This window comes from Grampus griseus, assembly GCF_964374135.1.
Source record: "Grampus griseus genome assembly, chromosome: 5".
Taxonomy (NCBI): Eukaryota; Metazoa; Chordata; class Mammalia; order Artiodactyla; family Delphinidae; genus Grampus; species Grampus griseus.
Window position 1 is genome coordinate 70,962,454 of NC_138998.1, and position 26,032 is coordinate 70,988,485.

Sequence of the window (26,032 nt, forward strand, 5' to 3'; positions counted from 1 at the left end):
TGGAATCCTTTTCATGGAACATGTGGGACTGAGGGTTTCACGGAACACACTGGGAAATGCTGGCTTAGGTATATGTTAATTTGACAGGCTAGCTTGGTACTTACTTTGTAACACGGAGTCTATGAAAAAAAATCATTTTTTGAGTTTGAAACATTCTGTTCAGAGACAAACTTGTGGAACGCAAACCAAATCACATGAATTTAGACATCTCCAGCCACTGTATAACTGTACTTTTGAGATTTTTCCTCAATGGTATATAAACCTCAAACAAAATTTCCAAATTTCTTCAGATTAAAGTAAAAAACAAAAACTCAAACTAAACACCTGAAAAATGTTACTCCTAAAGCACACGATGTGTATCAATAATCCAAATAAAGTTTACTTGTAAGGTACAACTGCAAAAATGAGGGAATTTCTACATCTAAAATGGCATGGATAAAGAGTATGAAATTTAGTTACATCTGGATTTGAATCCTGTCAACTGGCATGTATGAGACATTGAGACTGAAGAATTTGGCCAAGAGCATTTTCCTCACTTATAAAGTGCTGATAAGATACCTGTTCTGCGTGGTTGTTTTGAGGATTATATATTGGACACCTAGCACAATGCTGGGCAACTAAACAAACTACTCTGTCACAGTGTAGTTCAAGACCCTCTCCTGGTATCCAGAACATTTAGCCAATGGAACACGATAGCTGGGTAACAAGAAAATAAAAACCACACACAATCGTCATATACTGTATTTTATTACAATATGTTCGGTGTACTAATTTAAGAGGAAAAAATGTAAACAAAACGGAAGTCTAGGGAAAAATGGCACTTTGCTTTAATCTTCAATTTAAAGTTATTTTTAACAATCCATTTATACCGTTATATGTCTCAGATTTTAAAGAGCATCATTGCTGAATTTCAGACTGAAAAATAAACAGAAAAGATGACATCAGAGGAGTTAAGCAGAGAAGAGATATTGATTAAAAAATTGAAAGTAAAATCTACTTTGGCTAGAACTGAACACTGACAGATAACTTTCTCCAAAGGAAAATCTAACTTGAGTCATGAAGGTACATTTTTTGTATAGTTCAATACTGTGTCAATTAGGAATTCATGACGATGAACAGTTTTACTCAGTCACATTTGACTACCTAAAATCCTACTGGGCATGCTATTTGCCATGTCTTATTCCTCTTACATAACTATCTACTTCCTGAAACCAGAAATGCAAGTTTGCCTGTGATTTAAGTTTCAAGAAATAGTTTGTAGAAAACACCAAAAGGATCAGTTGTTAAAGGTCTTACCTTTTCTTCACTGTATAGCAGCTATTTCTACAAATAAAGAGCATGTGGATACTTTCTAAGGACTCGAAATGAGAAAACCAAAAACAGAGGTCTGTGCGCATGAACATATGTACACACATATGTATAAGCTTAAATACCCTCAAACAGGTTTAAACAGGTAAGAATACCTCAACATTCTAAATTCACAAAGTAGAGATAAACATTGTTTATAAATCAGTAGTATTACTAGCTAATATGTTTTAGTTAGAACACTATACCTGCAGTTCAAAAGTACTGATTGGATTCCATTAAAAAAAAAGACATTCAAATTAATAAAAACATTCTTCTAACAGCAAAGAATTCTCCCACTTCTTATTTATTTTGACATATTGATATTTCTATAAACTTGCAAGTGGAAGAAAAGCTGTTCAATAAAAGCCAATTCATACATACATACAGTATACAGAAATTATTTTAAAGGTCTGTTCATATAATGGATTCCTTTGGTACTAACAAAAAATTAAGATACAAATAATTGACTAGAAATGAAACCATCACTAAACTAAGATACACAGGAACTGTACTTCATTTCAGGGAAGAAGTCCAAATCTTACTGTGTTAGAAGAATAAAGTACATTTGTCATAGTATACATTATGATATTCCCTTAAAGCAGGAACTATTTAAGGTTTTTAAATTTAAAAAGTGTTCAGATTTACTTCTGTCTATACATTCAGGAACTATCATCATATCACTGGTTACACACAATTCTCTCATCATGCAAAAAAAACCCCCAAAAGCCTCAGTTAGTTGTTTTCTAAGGTCTAATTAAGTCAAACAATAAACTAATAATAGCACTTTAATTAGCAAGCTGTAAATCACAGAGGTGTAGAAATTCTGCAGTTGAATTGTATTTCCTGTCTATAGTACTGCTGCTATTCAATCTATTTTCTCCATGTATTAGAAGAACTAATAGGCATTGATAGTCAAAATAAGATTTTCATTGTTGCAGCAAATGACAGAATATGTGAGAAAAGGAAAAGTTCCTAATGTCACGACAATCTTTATGATCCTTTATAAAGGTAAAGGATTCTGTGCATATGCGTGGAAAGGAGTAAGAAACAAAGGTAGGAAGTTAAGACAAGTAGATAAAGGGAATGCTGAGACTATATTAGAATTATATTTATTTAAAAAACTGATCTGAAGTCTGCCCATCGAGAGTACAAAAAAAAAGTCAGAGCAGACGTTAGTGCAAGTTTAACCTGATAATTTATTTGTGGAAAAAGCTAATTTTGATGAGAAAAAGTTTAATCCTTTCCTTGTAAACATAAAAGAAACTCAACAGGAATTTTAAAGGTAGTATACCAGAAAATGCAACAGTAACTCTTATAATTCTTTTCAATTAAACAGACAAGTTGAAGATGCATGTTAAAATACTTTTCAGACTGAATATTTATCAGCCTGTATGATCTGTTGTTCCAATTGGATTTTGATTTTTAAAAAACCTAATTTTTATAAGAGCTATCACATCTAGAAGTGAAGAAAATAAATTAGATCCCTTCTCCCTCCCCAAAAGATATTAACTTCTAAAGCATAAAAAGCTATATATCTTATACAAATTAACCAGTGTTCTTACAAAAGTAATGTAGTTTTGGACTGATGACATTATGCTGTATTTGTGGTGAAGTACTAGGCACAAGAATATATGTATCAATTAGGCATTTTCAGTCTATTTAGTCTCTAAAGTTATTTAATTCTTGGCAATATATAATAACTGGTACGCATTTTGGTACTTAAGTCATGAATTGTAGAGAACAAGAAGCAGTATGTTATAGTAATGGTTTGTATCTGACAATTACTGTGCTGAACGAATCCCTTCTATGAGCTCTGTGATTTGTTTTGCAGTTGGTCACATGTAGTAGATCCTGCAATGATAAAAGAAAAAACAGCAACATAATTTGTTTGTTGAGTATTGCCAAACTTGGAACTACCTGAGCTAAAGTTTCCTTCCACTGCTACGTATGATAAACAAATAGAAAGATCTAAAAAACAAGTAAGATATATTTCATGCAGACTGATCAGTATGGTATGAAAGAATCTGTATACCCCGTAAATAATATAAAGAGCAGAACAGGTGTATCTATTTAAATGACAGGACAAATAGGTTTCAGGTTGAACACTTTTGTGACTAAATCACAGGTGGATAGCTAAGAGTTTATTACAACTCAAATATCCAGAACTATAAAAGATTTGTGTTTATGATATAAAAATGATAAAAAAATTTCCTGAGAGTCTAAACATGCCACATTTCTTTTTATAAAAACAGTAATAAAACAGCTGGGGATGGGCAGGAGTGTAGAAGAGGGGGAAAAGAAGGAAAATGATAAAAAAGTAATGGGTGCCATAGATCCTTGGAGATTTTAAAAGCTGGTAAAATTTTTTTAAGGGCCCAAGAACAGAAAATAAATAATGAACTTTCTTCTCTATGCCTTATTATGTAGTCTTTTCTATCTTTGTGGACATTATTGAAGCGAAGCAGTATATACTCCTATGTAAGGAGTACTTCATCTCCACTGAAGAAAAATCGGCGTTAATACAAATTTTAATCATCTATTACAGTTAAACGAAAAAAATGTATTTATGTGTTAAATCTGTGAAATCCAATGTTTTAGAAGCAGAGACAGACAAAAGGTCAGATTTATTTTTCAAAAGCTGTGGCTTAAAAAACAAATCCCTTTAATATTTGGCATAGTGGTGCTGGTACAAATTTCCATTGGCAAATGAAGGGTATTCCCAACGCTTTGTTAGAGTCGCTACAAATAGATACTGAAAGTCTGAGAAGAAACTGATGAAAAGTTATAACCCAGAAACATCTGCATTGAATACATAAAAAGAAATCACCAAGATATAGGTAACAGGGAAACAAAGACCAACTAGGAGATAGGTCACCTAAAAATGGATAATAAATTTAAAGAGAGAGAAGAGAGAGACATACAACAATAATTACTCAAGATAAAGTTTGTTCAAGTTAAACAGACTATGGTGAATAAAATGGAAAGAAAATGCTGTATGAAACAAACTGAAACGCAAAAGCGTAACATGGAATAACAAAAAAATATTGTCATCCTGCTATTATAATGAGCACAGTCATCAGGTTCTACCATAGAATCACTTATATTTCATATGTGCTCACCAAAACAATAATATAATAATTATTTACTTTCCTGAGACTTAATCATCCAAGGCACAACATATAAAAGTAAGTTACTAGGGAGGGTGGGAGGGAGGGAGATGCAAGAGGGAAGAGATATGGGAACATATGTATATGTATAACTGATTCACTTTGTTATAAAGCAGAAACTAACACACCATTGTAAAGCAATTATACCCCAATAAAGATGTTAAAAAAAAAAAAAGTAAGTTACATCTCCACTCAAAAGCACCAGTTTGCAGCACAAAGAGTAGGTAGATGGGCACAAAATCTGCATTAATGGTATAGAAGATTCACCTTTGTTGAATGCCAGAATAACAGTTTATGAAAAATAAATAAATAAAATCAATTTTCTATGACTGATCGAGAGTTGGTAGGCTGCAGTGGCTGCTTGTCTGAGACTTAAAACAAACAAAAATCAGCCAAATAATTTGTTGACCCAACAGTCAAAAGAATCAACACTGGAAAGCCATGACATACTTTATGCCTGAAGGGATGTTAAAACAAATCTTCCATGTTAAAAACACGTTTCTTTAAAAAGTTTAAACCTTAATTGACATTGTTACGACAGACAAAATATGATCTGAACCATTAAAAACAAAGTATAGCTTAATATGAAGACAAACATCATTGCTTAAAGCCAAGTAGACCAAACAACATAAGACATATAACATAACATATGGGCTTAAATCAACTCTGAGCATAAAAACATTATTTTGAAACTGACCAACAGGGGTTGAAATTTTCTAAACTTTTGGCATAAAAAGTGAATTTTAGAAAAATTTTCTGAGGTTCTTCAAAGTTGCGAGCAAAATAAAGTATATTATTTAGGTACAAAGGACCACAAGTGTCTCAGTGATATTTTCAAAACACCTAACCTTGATTTGATTCTTCTGTATTCATGCTTTCTCCAGCTGCAGTCTCTGACATTTCTTCATCCTCCTCCTCATCACGTAGGTCTTTTGAAATTAATTGTCTAGCTAATTTAATATTCAGTCCTTCATTGTAGTGAAGCTTCCTTTTCATTTCAAACTGTCGCTTTTTTTCTACAAGATACAAAAAAGTAGGCGTCTTTAGCTCAAAGACTGGCAAACTACAGCCTGTGTCTATTTGGTAAGTAAAGTGTTATGGAACACAGTCACACTCATTTGCTTTTGTAATGCTTAAAACTGCTTTTGTACTCAATGGCAGAGTTGAGTAGTTGCAATAGAGACCATATGGCCCTCAAAACCTAAAATATTTACTGTCTGGCCGTTTATAGAAAAAGTTTACCAACCTTTGCCTTAGATGCTTCAAGTACATCTTAATGGGAGACTAAGAGTAAGAGCCATTAGTAGTTATATTTGTGAAGGAAATTTAAAGATATAGGAAAATTCTCCAGATAGAGATGAATGGGAAAAAAGGAAAACTATAATACCATATACATACTATGTACAAAGCCTGCGTGCATGCACATGTGCACACACACACAAAATAAGACTCGGCAATTAACAACCATTAATTCTGGGTCAAGGAACTATGGGGTAATTTTAATGTTTTCAAGTTTTCTATTTTTATAATTCAGAAAAAATTCCTTTAAAAAATTCTTATTATCCATTAAGAAATTGCCATGATTTAAAACATTGCTGGCTCTAAAGAGGGAGGGAGGGAGGGAAGAAGGGACGGGGAGAGGAAAAAAAAACAAACATTGCTGGCCTAAAAACATAACCTCATTCCCAGAGTAATTTTAAGAAAAATGTGTTATTAGGAACAGTAAAGTGATTCTAGACTATTCTTTATTTATAGTCTTCACCACAGAAACAAAAATAGCTGTAAATCAACACAACTGACCATATTTTATCAATATATAGCACTTTAAAGATCAACTTTAAGAAATATTATAAGATTTTAGAATTTCTTAGACCAGTAAATTGAAAAACAAAAAAGGAGTCGACATAAAATTGCCAACTGTTTATGTTGTCAAGAGCATTAAAACTCATTCACCATAGGTTTATTACGGTATTCATAAAAATATTTTAATGCCAAAAAGGCATAAGAGAAATCTCTCAGAATAAGGCTATTCAAAGTACTTTCTCTATGTCCCCTAATTCCCTCTATCGAACCCACATCCCCTGCAGTGGAAGCGCGGAGTCTTAACCACTGGACCGCCAGGGAAGTCCCTCCCTTTAAGTTTTTATTATCTATACTTATTTATGTTCTAAACACTGGCATTTACAGTTGTCACTACTGATCAGTCACTTTTCAGCCTCTATTTGGGTTGGGAGAAGGAAAGTTCCGAGATCAACATCCATATCATCATCCCATAAACATTTGTTGCAAACTACCAAGATCTTACCAGCCATCTTTCTCCTTCTCTAAGTTACTTTTGTGATTTGTTTTACTCTTTGAGTACCATATTGTAGAAGAAAGTAAAAATTTTTTAAAAAATCAATAAAAGACCAAATCCTCATGACTAAATTTTTAGTGATGAGTTTCAGATGATGTAAAGGCCAAGATTAAAAAACAACAAAAAATGATTCTAATTGCCTCCAATACCAGATACATTTACTAAAAAGGTAAGACTTTTTCTCAGTACAAAGTAACACATGTTCTTTTTCATGCAACTTAAAAGAACTTACAAAGTTTAAAAAAAAGCTAGAAACTTAAAAATCACTCAATCTCCACACTCAGAAATTATCATATTTTATGACTCAACTTTTTTCTAAAAATGTATTTTTTATAAAAATGAATCATACCTTGTTGTATGTATATGCTGTTTTCTCACTTACTGTATAGTTAGAATGACAACGTCCCAGGAAGTCTCAGTTTATGCCTATTGTCTGATGGAGCTGTATTAGTGACCCTTTTACTCTTAAAATAATCCAGAGTTTAGACAATAAAGTATATGAAGATAGAGTAAAATTCTGCCACGTACATAGCAGATCTACATAATTTTTAAAAGGTTATAAAGTAGTGAGTTATAATTTAATCCCCTAACTTGGTCAAAGGTTTCTGATTTCCCCCTTTGTATTTTCATTGTTTTTTATGATGTAATATACAGTTGACCCTTGAACAACGTGGGGATTAGGAGTGCCTACTCTCCTCACAGTTGAAATCCACATATAACTTTACAGTTCGCCCTTCATGTTCACAGTTCCGCATCTGTGGATTCAACCAACCGCAGACTGTGTAGTAGTGTAGTAGGTATTTAGTATAAGTGGACCTGCACAGTTCAAACCCATGTTGTTCAAGGTTCAACTTACATATTTGTGCATCTGTTCTATTATTTTCTCAACATTAGTTAGTGTTTTTTTTTTCGTTTTTTTTGTGTTCTTTTTGCGGTACGTAGGCCTCTCACTGTTGTGGCCTCTCCTGTTGCGGAGCACAGGCTCCGGACGCGCAGGCTCAGCGGCCATGGCTCACGGGGCCAGCCGCTCCGCGGCATGTGGGATCTTCCCAGACCCAGGCATGAACCCGTGTTCCCTGCATCGGCAGGCAGACTCTCAACCACTGCGCCACCAGGGAAGCCCTAGTTAGTGTTTTTTTAAACTGTGCCTTATAATCCTTTAGTAAGTTATAACCAGCATTTTAAAAAAATGAAACAAAACAGAATAAACTGGATAGAACATATCACATATAGTAAAGGTTAAGTAATGTTTTGTGAAATTTTAATTTTTATAATTTTATGTTTACATGTATACTGAGTGGCACTTGGTAAAAAATGTTTGAGAAACATTGAAATAAAGCCTGGGAAACTGAATTGCTAGAGCAAAGGGTGTCATTTTCTTTTAAAGCTTTTGGCTCATATGTTGCCATATCGCCGTCCAGAAAAGCCAAACCATTTTTCACACCCACCAATTGTATATGAATAACTTATTTCTCCACATTCACACCAAAAGGGATATTGTCATTCTTTTTAATTTTTGTTGATCTGAAAGGAAAGAAAGGCACCATGACGCTGTTTTAATTTGTAGTTTCTTATTCCTAAGAGTTGATCTTATGGTATTTTTCTTTTGTCAATTATACTAATAGTCTAAGAAGATGATTTCTTTTTAATTCTAAGAGATATTAAACTCAGTTTTGCTTGTTATATATTTTAGTTTTGCAATACTCAAAATTTATTATATAATTTATGTATTTATTTTGTAGAAAGCTAACATAAGTGGTCTCAACCTTCTTTGAATATTAATTTTACTTATAATCTTTGTATGGCAGAGCAACATAATGCCAAAGAGTACAAAAATTTTCAGGTTTCAGGCCCAGCTCTAATAATAATCAACTATCCATGTGAACTTGACAAGTAAATTATCCTTTTTATACTTTCTTTGACTATTTTTAAAAATAATATAATGGAGAATATACCGATTATTTTAAGTTATTAAAAGTTAATATTTACTGAGTACTTACAATATGCCAGAATCAGTGCTAAGTGTCTTAAATTCTTTATCTCATTTAATACTCAAAAATGACTCCAAATATTTTTATAGCCCCCCCATTTAGAAATGAGGAAACTGAAGGTCAGAGAAATTAGGCAAATTAGGTAAGTGACATACCTAGAGTACAAACTTAGATCTATCTGACTCCACAGCCAATATTTTAATTGTTATGTTACTAGTTACAAGATAAAATTTTCTTTTTCTTTTCTTCTTTTTTTTTTTTTTGCGGTATGCGGGCCTCTCACTGTTGTGGCCTCTCCTGTTGCGGCATCTCCTGTTGCGGAGCACAGGCTCCGGACTCGCAGGCTCAGCAACCATGGCTCACGGGCCTAGCCGCTCCACAGCATGTGGGATCTTCCCGGACCAGGGCACGAACCCGTGTCCCCTGCACTGGCAGGTGGACTCTCAACCACTGCGCCACCAGGGAAGTCCCCAAAATAAAATTTTCTAAGAATTTCTTTAATAAACAAGGATGTTCAGACATGTAATTTATTTAAAAGCAATAAACACCTGTATCAGTAATTCTTACTACTGGGAACTTGAACTTGTGAAACTGTAACTAGTGAAATGGTTCCCCCTGCTGGCTAACTCCTGGAACTACAATTTGAGGGAAAATCCCTTAATGAAACTGACAATAGAGGTTAATAAAAAATTCCCTGTTCTCAATAGATCACGTTTTCAGAGAATAAGGAATCAACAAACTCTAGGAACAATTTCTATCTGAAACCGTTTCAAAGGCCTTTGGGGTATATTTTGGGAAAATAAATCAGGAAGTCACTGAGGATAGATAATATAATACAATTTGAGATTATGCTATATGTTATATTTCTTTCTTGTATAGTACTCAAACTATCATAGTTTTGTTCAATACACTACATTCTAAAGATGATAGGAGGGAATAGCAAATTGTACCTTTACAGCTACACATGACAAAGATCCTGACAGTTAACTAGCAAATATTCAGAATCGTAGTTCTTAAGTTTCTAAACTTCTTTACAGTACAGGTAGTTTCTGCATTTCAAGCCTTCAAGTAAACAAACTACTCGATTTCTTTTTTCTTTTTTGTGAGGGTGTGTGTTTTTTCTTGCATCTTTTTTCCTACATACATAGGCTTGGTCTTCCCTTTTAAAAATAATTGAAGGGACTTCCCTGGTAGTGCAGTGGTTAAGAATCCGCCTGCCAATGCAGGGGACACGGGTTCAATCTCTGGTCTGGGAAGATCCCACATGCCGCGAAGCAACTAAGCCCGTGCACCACAACTACTGAGCCTGCGCTCTCGAGCCCGTGAGCTACAACTACTGAGCCCGTGAGCCACAACTGCTGAAGCCCGCGTGCCTAGAGCCCGTGCTCCGCAATGAGAAGCCACTACAATGAGAAGCCCGCGCATCGCAACGAAGAGTAGCCCCCACTCGCCGCAACTAGAGAAAGCCCACGTGCAGCAATGAAGACCCAACGCAGTCAGATAAATAAATTAAATTAAAAATAAATTATTAAAAAATAATTGAAAATAAACTATATAAGCAATTTTCAGTTCCTGTGATTATACATTCACATCCTTCAAAATTACAAAAAGCAACAAAGTGAAATATTTTCCATCTTTCCTTACCTCCACAGATAAGAACTATTACTTGTAAAAACAGGAACAATGAATAGGTAGCAATGCCTTAACTGTGTATGTACTGTGTGGGCTAAAAGAGCCTCTTTCATCCTTGTTGAGAGGGCTATCTTTATCTCCTTTCCTGTGACACTTCTGTTCTTTCTGTTCAATGGGACCTAACAAAAATCTTTATTCCAAGTCTGACCATCTTGATTCATTTGGTAAGCTTCACCACTGCCTTAATACAGAAAAAGCACAAGCCATTGAGAAATTAGCTCTTACTGCTATCCACTTTAAGATCATCCAAACACTCAATGATCCTAAATGTATTAATTTAATAAATATTTACTGAGCATCTACCTGGTATAGATGCTTGGTACAAAGAAAGGAACAAAAAGTACAAAGAAAGGAACACATGTTAATCCCTTTACAGACAGTAATATTTTCTTGAAATGGGGGGGGTGTGGAGCTGTCATACAGTAAACCCACACAAGTAGAATCTGAATTATAAAAATGTTGCTCCTTAATCTCCCACCATCCACTTCCTAAAAAGGAAAACCATTTGACAGTCTTCTATATAATGTATTTATCTTAGCAAAAATTATTAGCAATGCTAAAAGCAGTAAAAGAAAGAAACTACCTCGTTCTTCAGGTGAGAGGTCACTATCCTCATCTTCACTGCTTTCTTGTTCACGAACTCGACACTTTGGCTCTGAGCTTTCAGCAGCAGCAGTTAATCTATACAACAATCATTTAAAAAGAAATCAATACTGTGATAGTCTTATATTAGTTGAGTGTCTCACTCTACTTTTTAGTCTCATAAAAACATCTAAAGATCATTAATATGCTAGCTATAACCTGATGAGGAACATAAAAAGCAAGAGAGTGGGACTGTATATAGAAACCAATAAACAAGAAGAGTGGAAGTTGACAAACCCATGAACAGCAAATAGAGTTTTTTTTCAGGAATTCAACTTATTTTGCCTTTCTCACTTCTATCTTTAAAACCCAGGTGACAGGATATTAAAAAGCAAAAACAGAAAAACCTCCATTCAGGGAACTCACACAGGGAATCTGTGTACCAGCTTCTGGTTCTCAATCTACATACCTTGATTTTAACCTAGAAATAAGACTATGTAAGTTGCTATGAAAAAACCAGATAAACTTATTTATTTAGCACATGCTTTTTATTTACACTTGTACAAGTAAAGTAAAATGCCTTTAACTCTGCAAAATTAAAAACAGCATGAGAAAAATGCTTTATAGTCATCAATACTTACTTCCTAGCTAAGATATCTGGGGTCAGGGCTTCAGTGGTTTCTGAATCACTCAGTGCATCTTCATCATCACCTACCATACTAGGATGATAAGCACATTATAAATTAATACCTGAACTATAATTTTTCAAGCAGGAAAACAAGGTAGAGAAACATAATTCTATTGACTAAAAGTATCAATGTATTTATGGCTCTGTTGTCATCTTTGAAGTTTAATTTTACACTGTTTCTATTTGATGCAAATATTTAAAAGTATAGCACCAATCAAGAAAAGCCTTCAAATAATTTAAAAAAAAGAAAAAACATGCAAAAAAAAAACCCCACTGCAACTATAAAAATAAATACTGAAAACGCGAATCATCTGGAGGGGGAAAAAAAAAAACTTCAGTTAGTCCATCCAGTGGCAGGGAAAAAATAATGCAAAAGAACCCTATCCAGCTTTAGAATATGTATTTGTACATCAACCTGAAGATAAGACACAAATGATCTATGCAAACACAGGTTAGGTAAGATAACAAAATTAGATCCTAAGACCTAATTCAGGAAGTTTAAAAGCTATTTAGCTTATGCAATCTACTCTCTAATGAAATATTTGCTCCCCACATAATTGCGAAAAATGGTTATCTTTATTATTTAAATATAAACAGTTTTAAAATAATGGCTACAGCTATTTATTTTTGAATGTTTGATCTTAATTTTTTTAGGATAGTTATCTCCAACCAACACAGATAAGGGATGTCTACTACCTTTATTGAAAAGGAAGAAAGCATTGACTTTGGCTTCTGGTACAATAGAAGTTTTAGTTTACGTTTTAAAGTATATACCTGTAATTAGGAGAAAAATAAGGATCACTTTCATAAATGATATGTCTACTTCTTCCCTCAAGCTTTATTAGTACTGAGTTTCAGTATCTGTACCTCCTATTTCATTATTTTTCTCCCCTTGTCACAATTATGTTAATTCTTGTTTTTACTGTTTTTGCTATTATCAAGTTATCTCAACTTATCTTCCAAAGTTTCATCCATTGATTTAAAACAGAATTTAACTCTATTTTAATAGTAACTTCTGGATTTATATTGTTTTACTTCAGTGACAAATACAAAATATTTCAGTCCTGAAAATCTTTATTTTCTTCAATACAATCTAGGCATGATCTGAATTAGGTATTTCTAACTTATTTAGAATCTCATTATGTTTATTGGTGCCGTATTTTTGTCTTCATACTAACTACAGCCATACACTATCATTTTACAACTCATTAAAAAAATGATAATGAGTCATTTGAGTCTGGAAGACTCAAAACTAACAATTACAATGCAATTATATGAACTACAATATCATGTAAGTTCAAAAATAAGGACATGAAACAGTAGTAATGTCCACTTGTCTTTGCATGGATTAAAAAAGAGTTACCATCTGTGAAGTTATCCCTTTCTGCAAAGAGAATGAATAAGCCCCTGACACCTACTTGGGAAGCAAACAAGCCCAGCTCTCATCTTCCTTTACAAATAGATGACTTTAAGGAAGGCAAAAGTCACTTTGTATATATCATTAGCAGCTAGGGACCACTGAGGTGCAATTAATAAACATTTACTACTATAATTATAATGTAAAAAATGGATTCCATAAAGTTCCATATTACTTTTACTATTACACAAAAATATGCAGTTGAGTTATTAATTAGTGTTCCAGTAACAAATATAAAAAAACAGACAAAGATTCAAATCATCTGTTATCCAGAAGCTCATGTCAAATGCAAAATGGAAACAAGTCAAAAAAGGAATGCTGTGTACAAAACATTACCTATGGTAAGGAGTGCTAGGTTCATCTATTTTCATTAAACCATAGTCTTTGTCTGCTGGATGATATGTCGCCAGGATGTTCATTTCATCCCACTTCTGGGACTTTTTACTACAATAATAAGAAAAAAAATTTTCCTCAATGTAGTGAAAGATACAAAATGTACACATCTAAAATTCACGAACATCCAAATCCCACATTGCAATTTCTATTTGACTGCTAACTTCTATTTTTACATCTACTTTCTTGGAACAGAAACTGACTTGGGTAAAAGCCATAAGTAACTACAATAAAGTGTCAGTAAATATTTTACAGAATACTTAGTGCCCACATATTAAAAACACATTACAGTTGTCCCTCGGTATCCTCAGGGGATTGGTTCCAGGACTGACACAGATACCAAAATCCAAGGATGCTCAAATCTCTTCTATAACATGGCGTAATATTTGTATATAATCTCTGCACATCCTCCTGTATACTTTAGACCATTACTAGATTACTTATAATGCCTAATACAATGTAAATGCTATGCAAATAGTTGTAAATACAATATAATACAATGCAAATAGTTGCTGGCACATGGCAAATTCAAGTTTGGTTTCTGAAACTTTCTGGAAATTTTTTTTCCAGAATATGTTTGATCCATGATTGGTTGAATCTGAGGATGCAGAACCTGTGGATATGGAGGGGTAAACAGATTCTTCACCAGACATTCAAAAAACGATTACATTATGACATGTTTAATCTTCATCTGGCCTATAGAGTAACAGCAAAAGCTGGAATTTACACATTGCCTGATCTCAGTAGTTAAGGATTTTGGATCTACGATATATTTTTAATAGTTTGATAAAAAACACAACAAGAATATTTTCCTTGGCCTAATTTTTTTTAGCAGTATCTATAACAATCAAAATAATCATAACATAAAACTACAGAGAAAACCTCATTAAATTCAGATACCATTAATAAAGATTTAGATTGCACATAAAATTATACCTCAGTTGTTTTTTTTAAAATTTAGAAATATAACGATTTGCTGATAAATGGTTTCAGATCACCTGGAATAAATCTACTTAAGAAAACTAGAAATGCTTTGTAAATGCTTTATGAACATCCATTAGTGTCCATTCAACAAAATATTTGTACAACTACTAAGGTGCTCAATAATTAAATGCCTTAATTACAAATCCTTATCTACTCATTAAAAAGGACATCAACAACCTCTGTGCCAGCCAACAATCTGTTACATATACAATTTGTGACTTGGTTATATACTTAAAACTACCTTAAAAAAAATCAATGTAGATTTTACACAGATTCAAATCATCCTTTCCATATTTGCTCAACATTGGTGAGGTTTTACTGCAGATATTTTCAATTTTCCTAAATCTACCAATACCTGGATCTTGAACTGCTCTTGAAGAAAGACAGTTTTAAAATTTTAATATTATATTCTCTTCTCCATGTTCTGAGTCACCTTAAAAATTACATGTGCCCACTCGTGGCAGTTGAGCCTGACTTTATGTTCTTCTGCTTCTACCATAAAGGGCCCACAGTGTCCTCATTTAAGGCTAATCACTTTTTTCCTTCATATTTTTATTGTGGTAGAATATACATAACATAAAATTCACCATTTTAACCATTTTTTTTTTTTTTTTGCTATTCGCGGGCCTCTCACTGTTGTTGCCTCTCCCGTTGCGGAGCACAGGCTCCGGACGCGCAGGCTCAGCGGCCATGGCTCACGGGTCCGGCTGCTCCGCGGCATGTGGGATCTTCCCGGACTGGGGCACGAACCCGTGTCCCCTGCATCGGCAGGCGGACTCTCAACCACTGCGCCACCAGGGAAGCCCCATTTTAACCATTTTTAAGTGAATAGTTCTGTGACATTAAGTACATTCACATTATTGTGTAACCATCACCATCATCCATCTCTAGAACTTTTTCATCTTCCCCAGCTGAAACTCTGTACCCACTGAACACTACCCCTCACCCCCACCACAACAACCATTCCATTTTCTGTCTCTAAGACCACTCGAGGTACCTCTTATAAGTGGACTGATACTGTATTTGTCCTTTGTGGATGGCTTATCTCACTTAATGTCTGTATGGTTCCATCCATGTTGTGGCATGTGTCAAAATTTTCTTCCTTTTTAAGGCTGAATAATATTCAATTGCAGACTAAATGCTATTAACTACAACTTCCTTTTAAGCCTACTTATCCTTAGTTTTATCAAGAGGCAAATGTTGGCCTAGATATACTCCACAGGTGACTGCCACTACAACTCCCATTCCCGCCCCCCACCAAACAGAAGTTTCTTCACCATGAAAAAATCAAAATCTTAAGTTTATAAGAAGCTAAAAATTAATGGGTCATTTATTTTTAAAGCACAGAAGTAACATTTCTTCTTCAAAAAACTGCTTTTTTATTCATTCAGCAAGGTACTCACCTGAATTTTCAACTAATCAAACTTAAATGTTGCTAGTGTGTGTATGTATATAACACTTGATTGAACTAGACTGTGTATATAGATGTTGCTTTAAAATAGTATTGATTTCTTTAGATGCCTAGTTTCTGACCATCAGAGTAATAGTTGGTCTTGTGGCAAAAAACAACAGTAACATACAACTGTGAGATAGATGTTTAAGGTTCAAGTTCCACCTACCCTTCATTAGTCCTGTTACTATAGGCAAGTCCAACAAACATTCTCTCTTGGGCTGTATTTACTCTACATGGAAATTATAAAAAATGGAATTTTTAAATCTAAAGTTTTGTTACAAGTCTGGAAACCATATCTCACTTAGCACTGTGAGGATGGCTTGCGATAAGGCATTCTGAAAAAATGTTTAAATTGCTTATGTATGAATGCCTTCTCCCACTGTCCCACATGAGTCAAAATTTAAATGATTTTGAAATATTTATGATCTGCTACAGAATGAGTTTTTCTAAAAAGCAGTCAGTTTTCTATTTGACTAAATCTACAGTTTCAGATTTGTATTTTGCTAAATAGCTCTATTATCTACAAATTTCTGTAAATTTAGAAAGCAAATGATTTAGGTCTTCTCATGGTCATATTCTACATAAGGAAACTCACAGTGAAGAGAGATACACTTTAAAGATTTTAGACAGCAGAAATGATCAAGAAGCTTCTGATCAGAAGGATAATTAAAGACATATACAAATTTTAAGAGAATTAATTTTGTAAAGAAAGCAATTCAATTAATAGACAAAGGGAGACCCATTATATGGTAACTCAATGTTCCCTCCTGATAGACAAGGCCTCTGAAATGATAAGCCAGAGTTAAGTCCGAGTCAGAAACACAAAAGCACAGGTAAACGTTTCATAAAACCTGTATTAATACAGTCCAATTAAGATTCCCTATTAAAGATATTGTAAAAGATAACTAGCACATATCTATTTATATAAAGTTCAAGAGCACGCAAAAACTAAAATGTATAGGGATGTATACTTAGGGAATTACCGTAAAAGTCAGGATAGTGATTATATTACAGGGGAGGAGACTGTGATTGGAAAGGACAGGAGACATTTCTTTTCTTTCTGTTTTTTTTTTTTAATATTTATTTATTTATTATTTATTTTGGCTGCACCGGATCTTAGTTGCGTCATGCATGAGGGATCTAGTTCCCAACCAGGGATCGAACCCGGGCCCCCTGCATTGGGAGCGGGGAGTCCCACACACTGGGCCACCAGGGAAGTCCCAGACAGGAGACATTTCTGAGGTGATGGAAACATTCTTCTTCTTGACAGGGGTGTTTGCTTTATAATTATTCCTTAAGCTTTAAAATTACATCTAATACACTTTTCTGTATGTGTATTAAATTACAATAAAATATTTAAAAAATAAACACATACAAAATGACTTTGTTAGGTGTGTCCTAATCTCAAAGTAAAACAAGCTACTTCCTAAGTGATGCTAACAATATTGAATTAAAATGACAATTTATCATCATTAGAAGAATGAAGATGGCCCTCTGAAGAGGTACCCCCAAACACCCTGCAAATCTGTTCTGTGAGACAATGATAGAAGAAAAAGAACTGAATTGTAGGATATAAGAAGAAATGATGTTTTCTTGAAATTAAGGATAAAATTTAAAAATCACAATCCTAGTACCTTAACCCACTAACAATTTTGATTTCTGTATATTCTTTCCACTCTAACATATACGAAAAAATACCCAAGCTATTAGTATATATAAAAATAGACAAAACAGTATACATATAGTATATATAAAAATAGCTTCTATATCAGTATATGTATTTTATCATAAGCTGCTTGTATTTTCTAGTCTTTACCTTTTTAATATGACATGCATAATATTCAATAACAAACTATTTACCTAATATTAGATATTTAGATTGAATCCAGTGTCTTCCTACTTAAAGTAAAGCAGAAATGAACATTTGTGCATATTGTATTCAATGACTTTTCAGGATAATTTGCTAGGACAAGCATATCTGGGTTAAATTTATCAAGAGCTTTGTAGTTCACTCCATGTTGCCATATAGCTTTTTTTTTTTTTAAAAGAGGACTATTTGTAATGTCCCCAAATAACTGCCAAAACTTTGCCAGGATTGGGTATCTGTGTGTGGTTTTGCCACCTGAGAGGTATAAATTGATATTTAAATGCTGTTTTATGTTTCTCTGCTCATTACCTAATAAATCATATGAAAAAATGCTTATTTTACTTTCCTTGTGTGAATTGTTTACATCCTTTGCCTATTTACTGGAAACATTCTCATTGAGTGAGTTCTTTGTATCTACATAAATGTAAAGAACTCATTCAAATTTATGAGAAGGTTTAAACCACATTATATATAACTCCAAGATATATATAAGATTTAAGCTATATTATATAGAACCACATTACATATAACCTAAATTTTTCCCATTCGCTTGCCATTTAGTTTACTATCTACTATAAACAGAATTAAAGTTTTATATATCCAAAGCTTCACTCCACATCTTCACCACAATACTAAGAGGAAAAGAACCTTACAACTGTCAAGATCCAGAGGAGATATTATCTTGCAAAACCATGAACTTTCAGTAAGGGCATAAAACAACAGACTCCAAAGAATGCTGGAAATTCTTAGGAGGAAAGTAATGAAGTCGAAGAAACTGTCTGCAGAGGACACTGGATATGGAAATTAGCATCTCTTAAATTCTGGTAGAATTAACATCAGTTGAGTAACAAAACCCAAGGAGTGAACTTGGTTTATTCCCAATACTACCACAAACTGTTCGTGTGACCTTCTTTGGGCCATCATCTCCACTTACAAAAAATAGGCACAGTACCACTTACACTGAAGATCTGCTGTGAGGGTGAAAGCACCTGCTAGTTTCAGCTCCCTCCTCCCTCTTGGGTGATTGGTTTTCCGGCAGCCTAAATCTGCACCAGAAAAAGTCACCAATTCTCACTTTCACTTTGATAGCTCATATGATGCCATCTCAAAGACCTACTCATACTTCTTGTTGCTTGTGACCTTCTCGTTTTTACAGTTTTAGCTGAGTTTGGAGTGGGAAGCAGGATTTTGCTTCAATGTGTTAAACTTTAACCCCACATTTCAAGAAATGGTTCTTTCTTAAATGAAGATTCAACTTCTGTAGGTTGACAAAGTACAAGCCTTTGAAGCTTGAACAATTAAACTAAGACTTAAAAATAAAAGCAATTAGTAAATAAAAGGTCACTTTTGGAAAACTTTACTCAGTGGGCCTTTGACCGTATTCCATATCCCTTTATAGGCAGAAAAAGACAAAGCTGAAGCATGCTTATATAAAATTATATTAAAGGAAATTAATTTAAGCACAATTTTTCCAAGCAGAATTTGCCTACATTACCTAAGACTACTACAGAATTTGAATTGAACACAGTGAATCCAAAGCATACTGTGTACAACAACCCCAAAAGTGGGGAAAATTAGATTTCTGTATTTCTAATAGAATAAGACCAACATTTGAGGGTGAGGTACGGGGTTAAACACTTTACATTTAGTAACTCATTTAATAATTAAACTAGGCAGGGATATAATGAATAACGCACTGTAAGTCACAGAGCTAATAAGTAGCAAAGAGGATCTGAACCCAGGCAATCTGGCCCCATATTAATCACTAACCTTTAACACTTCTAATAAGATAGGCTTTAGTAACACAATATTTTCAACAATTCCAAGTGAACATTTTTCTCACTTCAATATTTCTGAAAACAGAATATGTCTTAAAATGGATGGCATCTTAAAATTGGCAGTATTTTTTCTTTCTTGGTGCTACCTAAAATCATGGTACATCTTAGAATCAATGGTGTCTTGTTTTTGATGAAACACACGTACTTACTCACTAGATCTGTTATGTCTGACCTTCACAGGTTGTTCACTATATTCAAAGCATCCAGAAAGAATGGGAATTCCACAATCACAGTGATGACAGTGGTGTTCTAATTAGTTGAGCAGGGTGCTGCAATATACTGACATTATCTATGCCTAATTATGTGGATTTACAGACTATATCCAGTTTTAATTGAACTAACCCTCAAAAAGTGGTACCTGACAAATGGTACCTGAAGAAACCACTGAAGATAACAGTACCAATGCAAAGTACAGAGAATAAGAAGATAACACCACTGGGACATTAAAAAAACAAAAAGGTTGGACAAGAACTGTATATAAAAAAATCCTAAAGACTACTTGAAATACGGCAGTATATAAACCTCACTTTAAGTATATATTGAATCTTGAGATATTATCTAATGGTAGTAGTATATGTATATAAATCATAAACAAACATATTTGAAACATATTTCAAGTTTTTCCTACTAAAATGATGCACAATCAAAAAGTTTAGAGACCAGTGGAATAGCACAACTCATGACTTAAAAAAAAATCCCTTAGTAACATCTCTTTATGTTAAATAAAATGTTCTGTTAAATTATACCCTCTCACAACCTGATGGCGTTGGGGTAGGGAGTGGTTTGTGCAGAAAAGGGAAACTACCACTGTACTTCACATGATAATGGCACCAATGAAAGTTATTCGTGGATTCTGTATTTGCAAATCTGACTACTTGCCAAAATTTATCTGTAACTCCAAAATCAATACCTGAGATTTCTGTCTCTCTGACATGCATAAAGCAGGGAAAAATTTGAGTTGTCTGATGCACATGTTCCCAGCTGAGACTAAACCTTGCTTCAGCTCTCTTACTGTAAATGTGTCCTTTTTATCTATTTAGTACCATGTTTTTTGCTTTTCTGGTGAATTAGCCGTTCAAAATGGCTCCCAAAGATTGTGCTTAAGTGCTGTCCAGTGCTCCTAAGCCCAAGATGATTGTTATGTGTCTTATGGAGAAAGTATGTGTTAGATAAACTTCATTCAGGCATGAGTTATATATAGTGCTATTGGCCATGTGTTCAATGTTGATGAATCAACAATATGTATAAAATTAGGTGTCTTTAAACAGAAACAGAAATTTTAAAAGGTTATGGACTGATTGGTTGATGAAAATGTTGTGACCAGAGGCTTACAGGAACCTAAGTCTGTATTCCCCCTAGGAGTAACAGTTCAGTATTAACTAACTCAGTGTTTGTGGTGACTTTATAGAGTGTCACTACTGAGAACAGTGAGAACTGACTTAAATCCCCGGTCATTTTCACATTAATATGAGATTATTTTACTAATACTCTGGCTCCAACATTTGAAGTTAGACCATTACACCGTACTTTTTAGTTTCTGAATTTTAAGTGCATTGTACTTGAAAGAGCTATTTCGGTCCTTTATACATGAAAGGGAAAATACTGGTTGTACTTAAACATTATAAAAAGTTTGTTTCAAATGTGTTCACCTATACGTTCATTGTTTCTGTTCAAAGAGGCTCTCATAAAGTCACTAATATTGTTTGCATGAGCTGTGCCATAAATAATAATGTGTACTGTATTACGAATAGAATTAGTTTATTTCCCTTCCAGTCAAATAACACTTACCATGAAAAAACCCATCCCCTTTTACTACTTAGAGCTAAACATCATAAACCTCAATGAATTAGGGCTTGGTAACTGCCTTTGAAGACAGGACTATAACCTCCTAATTTACATAAGTCAAAGTCAACTGCCTTGCAAAAGGCCCCCTTTAAGTCAATCTGCCCTGTTAGCAGCTCCTAGAGAAGGAGCAGCCCTATGTAGGTGAGACAGTCTAGTATAGTGGCTTTCCAGGCAGAAGGACCTGGAGGTAAACCCCCGTCAATTACATAAAGAGGCCAACACACAGAGTGGGGCCACCAGAAATTACAGCAGACCAAAGTTGAGAATAAACAGAAGCAGCAGCAAAAGACAGAAGAAAGTAATAAGCTACTTGGTAGCCAAACAAAAAGAAGCTCACACTGGAGAATAGGTAAATAACTTAAATGCTAGTGAGAACCACATTCTTGCTGCTGAACACCCTGAAATCATATAAAAGCCTTCCATAGTTTGTTTTGTTATTAAGACTATCTTGGTCTTTCTGTTATAGCTATGCTCTGGTAAGATTATTTTCTTAATTCCATTACAACACCCCCCCCTTCCCATATGAAGCGGCTTACCCCAAATAGAGGTTTGAAAATTGCATGTTGGAGAACGTAAGAGAGTCAAGCATCCAAAAGAGAGTGGGAGTAGGAGAGGTGCTAGACAAATTAAGGTCCTTTCCAATCCCCAAAGGCCATGATTCTGAGCTGTGATCCTACTTAATATTTTCCTCTAGGTAACACAAATCCCCATAAATTTACCATCACCAAACTGTAGTTCCTTTTATAGCCCTAAAATGATCCTTTTGAACAGGTGTGCCCTAGTTCCAATATTCAAAGTTTTCGGGAACATCCTCATTTTAGCTTTATGACTTCACAGATTTCAACAACTTTTCTTAGGCCTTACTTCCAGAATGTAGAGTCCTTATGTGTTTAGTATCTTAGAACACCCAAGCCCCCGAGGACTTCTAACCCAGTGTTGTATTTTACACTATATATACGGTTTTGCACCTTTTTTTTTCCCCATTGAGGACTGCACCTTGGATATCTTTCTCTGCACATTAACATCTATTTCATTCTTTTTAAAGGCTGGTCTGTTTTCCCATTATACTAATGTACCATAATTAATATTTCACCAGTCCTTCTTAAGGGACCTTGGGTTGTTCCCAATTATTTACTATCACACACAATGCTATGGGTCAACATCTTTTCACATATGTATTTGTGAGTATGCAAAAGCAACTAAGTTATCACGGGATCATTTTAAGTTGGTACTTTCTGAACTGTTCTGAGCTTACATATGTCTTTCAAGAGGAACAAAGACTAGAAAGCGCTCAAACTCTCGCTGCAGATGCAAAAATAATTAGCAATAAGTAGCTTTCCATTAAATATAGATCAGACTGGGAAATTTTCGGTTTCTTTTAATGCAGAGATAATGACAAACCAGGACCCAAGAGAGTGAATGTGGCATGATTCTTGTGGTAATGTTCACCTAAAAAGGAACGACTATGGCAGAAGGGCAATTAGAAAAATGGAGAAATTATCTCTTTTTCGGAGGAGTCTCTTATTAGCTTGCGAGTAGATCTTAAAGGGCTCCCAAGCCAAGAAAATACACTTTACTCATTGAATTTAAGACACTCCGATACGAAGTGAAGAAATAATAAATGCTTAACAGGTGAAGCTTTAATTTCAATTTGATTCTTTAATATTCCCAATTTCCAGAAGCTCAAAGATCATGGTGTATGTTTTCAAATTATTATATATGCGTATATACTTAAAACCCACACAACAAACGTCATAGCTCCTGTCTTCTTTATAATCACTCCACCCCTCAGCCTGGCCGGCGGAGGGAGACCCGAGCGGCACAAGGGCCGCATCTACGCAGCCGCCCCGGCCGCCCGCCCGCCGCGCTCGGTGTCCGGGGTCGGGCTGGGGGTCGGCAACAGTGCCGGGGGGCGGGGAGGGCGAGGCCGCCCAGGCGGGGAAGAAAGGGTTGGCCAGGCCGACCCGGGCGACGATGGCCGTCCCTCGCGGCTCTTACCTCAGCTCTTCGTCGACACTCCTGCCGGGCTGTTCGGCCGATGCCACCACAGAGGAAGTCGCAGCGCTCTTGTTCTTCAGGATCCCCTTGATGGGCCGGTGCGAGGCCGTCGAGGCCGCCATTGCCCGTCGCTCCGGCGGTCGGCTCAGCGTCGCTGCTTGGCGCCGGGTACAGGAAGGAAAGGGCTGGGCGTGAGCAGAGACTCGCCAGTCAGCCGCCAAGCCCGCCTGGGGCTGAAGCGGCCGCACCTGCTGTCGCGGAGACAGCCACCAGAATCGTTGTCACGACACAACGACTCGGACGCTCTGGCGTCCAGCCGACGCCGCGTGGCTAGCGGTCCTTAGCGCGCCGGGCGGCCCTTACAGCACCCTAGGCTACCCACACTTCATCCGCGGCCCGCGGAGAGAAGCCGGCCTAACGCCGGAGCGACGCCGACGCCTAACCCAAGCGGGCCCGCCCTCTCGCGATATCTGGGGAGGGGCGGGGGCGGGGCGGGAACCATGTCCACCTCCTCGCCCCGCCCCTTCCCGTCCCTCTCGGTGAGCTCTCTCCTGCCTTGGCTGGGGCTCTGGGTGAGGAAACGTTCCGAGAGGTTTCCGGCTGGAGTCTGTACCGAGCTGTACATCTCTCCAAGCACCCTCGCTCCCACCATTTCATGAGGTTCATATTGTTATTTCTGTATTTTATAGATCTGAAAATTGAAGCTCAAAGGTGACATCATTCGCCAAAGATATTAACTGACTTTCAGAGAAATGAAGTATGTCTCCTCTTTCCTTCCATTTAACCAGCATAAAAAGCTTAACTATCCATTATAAAATCATGAAATATCAGCATTGGAATGGTCCTTAGAGACCTATTGTGAGATCATAGAATACTGACTTTTATGAAATCATAGAACATCAGCATTAAAATAGTCTAACTTATTTTTACCATTGGAAAAGCTGAAGGAGAGGAGAAGTGACGGGACCACCACTGTCACACGGCCCATCCGTAGTGTGTGGTCATAGAAGTTCAGACTTCTGCTTCTAGTCTGATGTTTCCCCATTTTACCACATTCTGCCTCTGTGTTGGTAATCTCATGGAAGGTATCACTGGCAGAAGTTCCTAGAATTGTAGTTTATAATCTTTCTCCCCCCAGATCCTGGGGACACACTTAGTGTAACCAGCTGTCCAACACTGGGTGAAACAGGCCAAAAGCCTAGGGGACTGTCTAGGTCTTTGTAAGATGAGTCCCAAAAGAGAAAAAAAACAAAACCCTCCAGCACACACTCTCCGCATGTTATCTCTGCCTGGGTGCGAATGAAAGATAGCCGGGAGAACCTTGATGAGAGAGAAGAGACCTTGAGGCTCTAAGGTGCCAGGATACACGTGTTTCCCAGTGGTGGGTGCTGTGACTGTTGTGAGGAGAAGTGGGTTCTAGGGAAGGGCAGGAGTTTGAAGTCCTGGGAACTCTCTGGGGGCTAGGCTGTATCTAAAGTCAAGCTCAGGTCAACAGAGGGGGTGGTGTCCACTCCAGCCACCCAGCCTCTCTCCATGCAGCACCACCACTGGAGTTGTACCGGTGGGAAAAGTGGAGGGCTCAGGAATTAAGCAAGTTGCCTCCTGTTATGGGTTGAATTATGTCCCCCTAAGTTATATTGAAGTCCTAACTTCCAATACCTTAGATTGTAAACTTATTTGGAAATAGTCATTGCAGATCTAATTTGTCAAATTAATATGAGGTTGTACTGGAGCAGGGTAGGCCTCTAACCCAACATAACTGGTGTCCTTATAAGCAGAAGGCCATGTGAAGGCAGGGGACTGGAGTGATGCATCTACAAGGCAAGGACCACCTGGGGCTACCCAAAGCTGGCAGAAGCATGGAGAAGACTCTCCTTTCGACATCTCAGAAGGAACCAACCCTGCTGACATTTTGATTTTGGACTTTTAGTCTCCAGACTGTGAGATTAAATTTCTGTTGTTTAAAACCAGCCAGTTTGTGGTACTTTGTTATGGCAGCTGTATATACCCCTCCCCTCCCGCTCCTACCCTTAGTCCCCAACTGCCTCATCACCAGGCTCTTTCCCATCACCCTTTCCTTGATCAGGCCTCCTCATTATCTTCATGACAGGTCAGAGCAGAGCAGACTAGTTCATCCTGAATTGCCACTGCCAGCGGACCAGACCCCTGTGGATTCATGGACTACTAGGTCTGGAAGGGACCTTGTTAATCCCACCAGGTAGCTATCCAGCCTCTTCTCCAACAATCCCAGTGGCCGGGCGCTCGCCACCCCTCAACACCACTCATTTTATCTTTGGACAGCTCTGAGTCAGAAAGTTCTTCCTTAAATTGATCTGACTCCCAGTTCCCAGCAACATCTGGCCACCGGTGTAAGGGATGAGAGGAGCGAAGGTGGAGGTACTTTATCATACCTC

At 36.2% G+C, this 26,032-nt stretch overlaps 1 protein-coding gene across 1 annotated transcript; it reads right to left on the reverse strand.

Moving 5' to 3' along the window:
- Window positions 1-728: 728 nt before the first annotated feature.
- PPP1R2 (protein phosphatase 1 regulatory inhibitor subunit 2) lies at window positions 729-24,068 on the reverse strand. The gene is made up of 6 exons (XM_082654744.1): window positions 23,619-24,068; window positions 13,577-13,684; window positions 11,777-11,854; window positions 11,137-11,234; window positions 5,363-5,530; window positions 729-3,198 (listed from the first exon to the last, which is right to left on the reverse strand). The coding sequence occupies exons 1-6, from the start codon at window positions 23,738-23,740 to the stop codon at window positions 3,152-3,154; spliced, it is 621 nt and encodes a 206-aa protein (XP_082510870.1). The 5' UTR covers window positions 23,741-24,068; the 3' UTR covers window positions 729-3,151.
- Between the last annotated feature and the right edge of the window lie 1,964 nt (window positions 24,069-26,032).